Source organism: Emiliania huxleyi, assembly GCF_000372725.1.
Source record: "Emiliania huxleyi CCMP1516 unplaced genomic scaffold EMIHUscaffold_333, whole genome shotgun sequence".
NCBI classification, from domain to species: Eukaryota; Haptophyta; order Isochrysidales; family Noelaerhabdaceae; genus Emiliania; species Emiliania huxleyi.
The window spans coordinates 100,981-106,964 of record NW_005199497.1 but is presented as its reverse complement, the minus strand read 5'-3'; the positions used below and the strand labels follow the sequence as shown (position 1 = coordinate 106,964).

Here is a 5,984-nt window from a genome sequence, read left to right as displayed (position 1 = left end):
TTCCCCCCCCCCCCCCTTTACCACCAGGCCCCCCCCCCCCCCCCCAAACCACCCCACCCCACCCATCCCCCACCCCCACCCAGGTTGATCCCCTCCTCGATGCCGCCGTCGATTGCGTCGATGTGCTCGAGCTCGCATCCTTTGTGCAGGCCCCCCCCAGGCGCCCCTACGGCGGCGCGCAGCGCCGCTGCACCCCAAACAAAAACGCGCGCGCAGCGCGCGCCAGCGGCGCGCAGCGCCGCCGCAGGCGGCGGACAGCAGGTGCGCAAATTTAAACGCCATTTTCGGTTTCGCACTTTTGCCAAAATCTTCAAAATCCGGTACAAATCGACTTAGGAGATTTTCCGTGCGCAGCCGGCGGGGCCCATGGCGGGGGCTGGCCCCCCGCTGCCAGGCGGCCAGCCAAAAATGTTATAAACACCAAAATTGGGTTTACATAGTAAACTGCTTGCCAGAGGCCTCAGCAACTTTGTACATCATTTTGGTCCTTTCTGTGTGGGCATGAGAATCGTTGCGTTGGACTGCCGCCTTCTCCACCGGCTTTCGTGATCACGTGGGCCACAGCGGACACTGGGGTGGGACAAAACAGCTGCTCTTCCCTAAACGGTGCCCTCAACAATGTGGAGTATCTCGCTGCCGGCTACGCCCCCGTACTTCATCGACTCCTCGGTATCGTACCATATCTACTTGGAGCACAACTGCTTCGACGACGGACGTGCCTGGTGGTTCGTGAAACCTGGTGCATGGGGCGGGCATGATCATAGCTGTGCTGGCATTGCTTTTGTCACCGGCGACTCCTGTCCTCCTCGCCACCGCTCGGCACAGCGACCTGGGGCTTGTTCTGCAATGACACCTGGACAACCAAAAATCTCACGCTGGTCTCAATGCTGGCACTCCACCATCCCCGCCGCTGCCGCCACAACCGCCAGCGTTCGTGTTGGTTGTCGAGTCGGCGTCTACGCTGCCACCGGTCGAGCTGCTCCCTGTGGCGGTGTTCCAGGGCTTGCTAGAGGTGGCGGCTTTCGACCGCCGATTCCGTGAAGCACTCGAGGAGGGGGAGGGGGTGGCAACCGCCGAGCAGATGGCGAGGCGCAGATGGTTGCTTTTGGCCTTGTGGACAACCAACTCGTGGCACAGATGGGACCAGAGTTGTTTCGTGGAATATTGTTGGTGTCGGGACCGAGGAGAATATGCTACCACTCAAGACGGCATGGAGCCAGATTGGGATAGAGACGCAGGCCATGACTCCCGAGGACGCAGAACATCACTTTTATTTGCCGTTGCCACCACCTGCGTCACCGCGGCCGCCACCGCCGCCGCCGCCGCCGTCTCTGTCGCCACCGCCACCGCCGCCACCGCCGCCACCGCCACCGCCACCGTCACCACCGCCGCCACCGCCATCGCCACCACCGCTTGGCGGTGGCGGTCGGATTCCGCTTGGCGCGATCATCGGGGGCGTAGTCGGAGGGGTTGCCGCTGTCTTCGCGTTCATTGTCGCCCTCGTCTACGTCCTCAAGATGAATACGCGTATCACCGTGAAGCGCGCCGCTTCGATTCCTCAGGCAGACCCCGTTCCTGCTGTCCAAGTGCAGACGGCGGACGGCGAGAAGGGACCTGAAGCCGTTGATCGCGCATAAAACTGCGAGAAGATGATGCGGAACGCGGCGCAGCTCACGCTCCCAGCACACAGCGGGGTCACCTAAGGGTGTGGAACGGTTGAGTCGCGCACCAGCTGCCGTCTACTCTGTGTCTAGACGCAAGACGCGGCGGGGCCGGCCCGCGGGGGCCGGGGAAGGGGGGGGGGGGGGAGCCCAGGCTGGGGTACGGCTTTAGCTAGGGGGCCCACAGCGCCCCAAAATCCACCAGTGTGGGATTTCGCGCAATCGCTTGACTCTGAAAAGCTCGCATATCCCTGCGGTGAGCGCTGTGGTCGCCGCAGACTGGCTCCGACTTGACGGCGGCATGGAGACGTGATGCACAGCCACTACCGACACGCAGCTGCACATCTCGCCGCGCCTCGCCCTCGCCGTCACCGCCTCCTCCTCCACCATCCCGCTCAACGACGACGCGATCATCAGCCCGTACGCAGAGGGCAACGGCGCCGAGCGCCTCCTCCTCTCGGCGGCGCCGCGGCCGCTCTCGGACTTCTTCCCGGGCGCACCGTCGCTCCCCGCCTTCCGTCAGATCCGCGTACGTCGCGCGCACGCGCGACTTGCGCACCCGCGACGCCGCATCTTCGCCGCGCCGCCACCGCGCGCACCCTCGACACACATTGTCATCGTTGTGCCGCGCCGCACTCATCCCGCGCCGCACTCATATCCTGCACACTTTGCACCCTGCACCCTGCACCATGCACCGTGCACCGTGCACAGTGCACCCTGACGCCGCACCGTGCACCGTGCACCGTGCACCGTGTACCGTGCACCCTGACGCCGCACCCCTATCCGGCAGGTGCAAGAGAACCTCGCCAAGCAGCCCTCGTTGCTGCCCGTGGTCGAGGGCAAGAAGGCGGCGCAGTGCCACCTCTACTTCTCGCCCGTCTTCATCACGCCCGACGTGCTGCTCGGGCGCAAGACGAAGCAGGTGCTCAAGCCGACGCAGATCCTGGGCGACGCGCAGCTCATCGACGACGACATCGTCTATCTCTCGACCGAGTTCATCGCCGCCGGCCTCAGCTCCGAGCGCCTCTGAGCGCGCCGCCGTCGCCGCGCCGCGTGGTGCTTGCAGAGCGAGAGAGAGCGCGCGAGCACGCGCGCGGCGAGGGGCGCGCGACTGCATGTGGGGACGCGCTGAGCGTGGCGCCGCGTCGGTGCGTGTGTGCCATGTCGGGCAGGCGCATGGGTGTGGGTCGGGTCGAGGGTTGGGGCGGGTGCGACATGCATCCCAGGAGATCTGATGAACCGGGACTTGGTGTTGAGTGAGAGGCCCCGGGCATGACAACTCGTGCTTTTCGTGAGCCGCAATGCCGTTTCTACATTCTACATCTAGCCAAACGAAAATCTCCGCGCAATATTGAATATAACTTTAGTAATAAAGCTACAGCCGTACGGCTGCAACCAATCTGAATCTCTTTACTCTTTATCTCTTATCTGCGAGCGGGCCTCCGCTCCGGACTTGGCTTCGATTGGTGCATCATGATCAACTCACCCGAAGGTCGTCACGGATGGCTTTCGCGAGGCTGTGGGTGAAATTCTCAAAAAGGTGCAGCACTTCTAGCCGACATCGACAAAAGTCCCTCTCTTGCCCCGCGGCGAGCGGCCCCGCCGGAGGCGAAGAAAATTTCGCCATCTAGCGCTCGCAACACATAGATTTGTGCATAAATCAACACCTCCAATCTTCGGGGGAGTGACGGATAAAGGCGTGCGAAAGAGCTAATGAATCCGAAAGCAGCGAATCCAAGTGATGGCCCGCCGCAGGCGAAGAAAATTTAGGGTTGGGGTTCCCCTATGCCAAAGAACTCGGAGAGGATTTCGGCGGCCGGCGTCGAGGCACAGCGGTTCGCGCTGCCTGCTCGCGCTGGTTACACCGTTGCTGTGGCCGTCTTCGTCCGTATTGTACACCGAGCTGGCGCCACAGCAGAGTACAACAACGGCTCGGACGAACTGCTCCACGGTACTACATCATCAGAGGGCCCGGCAAGGTCCACGGCGGAGCTGGCGGTGGTGGGAGTGGTGGTAGGAACGAAGGCGCACCTGTCGGCGATTCACCGCCGTTCGTTCCCGTCTCTCAAAGCTGGTTACACCGTCGATGCGCACATCGAGGCGCTCGTGGACGAGAGAGACGTCGCCTCCTCTTTCGTCCCGGGGCACTGTTCACGCCGGAAGTCCCCGTACACTGCCAAGTACATTAGCCTTCATCTCTCCTACCGCCGGCCGGGAGTGCAGCCGCCACCAGTGAGATTGCCTCGACGTTGGCACCTGCGAAGTAATGAACAACAGGCAGTGCGTCATATGGCGCTATGATAGCCCTGCGGTGGACGTCCTCGACGCAGACGAGGCGGAGCTCATCTGCGCGGCGCAGATCGCCGACTGTCTCTCCCTCCCTGCGCGAGTGGTTGCACCACCCTGGATGAGGCATCTGGGCTGGGGCAGGGCCGTTAGTAGAGGAGGGCGACTGAGGGCGCGAGGCCGCCAATCGTCAAAGTCTGCTGCGACTGACTGTCGGTCACTGACTGAGCAATGAGCAATCGCATCGGCGGTTTCACTCACGCTCACAATCGGGTTACATCCAGGTCTCTGTGCGGGATGTGCTGGGGGGCTGCCCCCCAGTCGATTGCCGCATAGTTCGTCGATGTAACCCTACCAGAAAGCTGTATTCACACCTACCCTTCCAAAAAAAGAAATGTCCCTGCTTTTGTCGAAGATCCGGCGGGTTTATCGGAGCATCACCCCTGTCCGTCACGCTTCTGCTGCCAGCGGGCCGCCACGTGCTCCTTGCCCCCTGGCGCCCTCCAAATACGACGTAGCGCCCGCCATGGCGCCCGCAAGCCAGTGGATGCGCACGAGTCGCTCCTCGCCTCGTGGTCCCTCGAAATGCATCAGCAGCTCATTGAGCGCGCTCGACGGCGCCCCGGCGACGCGCGACGCTTTTTGCATGTGTGAGCGGCGAGCCGTGCTCACAACTCGCTCGTGGGCAGAGACTACCACTCTATAGCGGGAGACCACACTCAGCATTGAACTCAAGACTGAGATTGTGGCGCTACTGGACGCCGGTCTGAGAAGATGCAAGGAGGGAGGCCAGCGGTGGCGTGCTCTGCCCTTGGTGGATGCATGCGGTGTGCTGTAGCGTTCGCGTTATAAGCTACCCTTTCGTAAGGAGGGAGCTTTCATTTCACCCAAAAGCGGCCCCTGTCGCCTGCTTTCGCTTTTGTTGCAGCCGCTGGATGCCGAGTTTGGGGTAATCCTTGCCATCGCGCAGGTCGGCCAACAGCGCGCCCCACCACTCGGGCTGCTCGCCAACGTCGTAACAGACGTCGGCCGGGTCCTCGGCCGAGCACTTGGCGATCACGGCTGCCTCTCGCTGGATGAGCACAAATTTGAGCCGCGGGGGCAGCGGCGTATGGTTGCGAGGCTTGGCCCGTGCGTGGGTGGACTCATTGCGCGTGTTGGTCATGAGGCGCTCTGCCCAGCCCTGCAGCACGTCCGAGACGACTGGCCCATTCTGGCTCCGCCCCACGTGGAGATCCTCGATAAAATAGAGGCCGCCATCGCGCAGCGCCGGCCAGAGGATGCGGAGAGTGAGCAAGATGTCGCGGTTGGAGTGACTGCCGTCGTCAATGATCGCATGGAACCCGCCGCCGCTCTGGTGCACCCAGCGGCGCAGCGTTTCCGGGTCGCTCTGGCTCCCTATCATCGTGTGCAGTCCATCCAGCTTGCCCTCGGCCCTGGCTTTATTCACGCACAGGCCATTTGACTCCGCAAACCAGATCTCTGCAGTGGGTAAGAGGCTTCGCCACAACCGAGCCGAAGCGCCCGGGCCGTACTCCATCGAGCATCCCAATCCGATCTCCAGCATCTTGAATTTGTCACCGTGCATGGCGGCAAGCGGTAGCAGCAGCGCGCCGTACATCAGATGATAGGTATGCGGCATCACTTTGTCGGTTGTCGGCACAATGGACTGTGCTGCCTTGCGCACACGAGCAGGGCCCTCCTCGCTTGTGACAGCCTGCCACGAGGTGCTTTCGACTGCCTCCGCGCTCGTAAAACTCCACCAGCACAATGAAGTCAGAAGAGCCGCGCGGAGCATTCCTCTCGCCGTCGCAACACTCGTCGACTCACGACGGGGGTCTGCAGACCACCCGGCCGAACTTCAGAGAGAGAGAGAGAGAGAGAGAGAGAGAGGGTCGAGCCAGGTCACTGCCACACCTACGGGCAGCACGCCTCGGCGTTAGCATCGCGACGACCGGCACACTCTCTCGTGTCCTCGGCGCTAGGACTGGAACCGGGCAGCGATTGGCAAGCGAGCGGGCTGCGTCGCTCTCTCGC

General features: G+C 62.7%; 2 protein-coding genes across 2 annotated transcripts in view; one reads left to right on the top strand and one right to left on the bottom strand.

Moving 5' to 3' along the window:
• Positions 1-330, top strand: part of EMIHUDRAFT_444550 (hypothetical protein) — a gene marked incomplete at its 3' end in the record, with an annotated part of 1,583 nt that extends 1,253 nt beyond the window's left edge. Inside the window, exon 4 of the mRNA XM_005773605.1 lies at positions 84-330. Coding sequence (XP_005773662.1) covers positions 84-330 — 247 coding nt within the window. The remainder of the gene's footprint in view (positions 1-83) is intronic.
• A 4,500-nt stretch (positions 331-4,830) lies between these two features.
• Positions 4,831-5,589, bottom strand: EMIHUDRAFT_117316 (hypothetical protein; the record flags this gene model as incomplete). The annotated part of the gene is made up of 1 exon (XM_005773604.1): positions 4,831-5,589. One exon carries the CDS (start codon positions 5,587-5,589, stop codon positions 4,831-4,833), a length of 759 nt encoding a protein of 252 aa, XP_005773661.1.
• Positions 5,590-5,984: the final 395 nt, after the last annotated feature.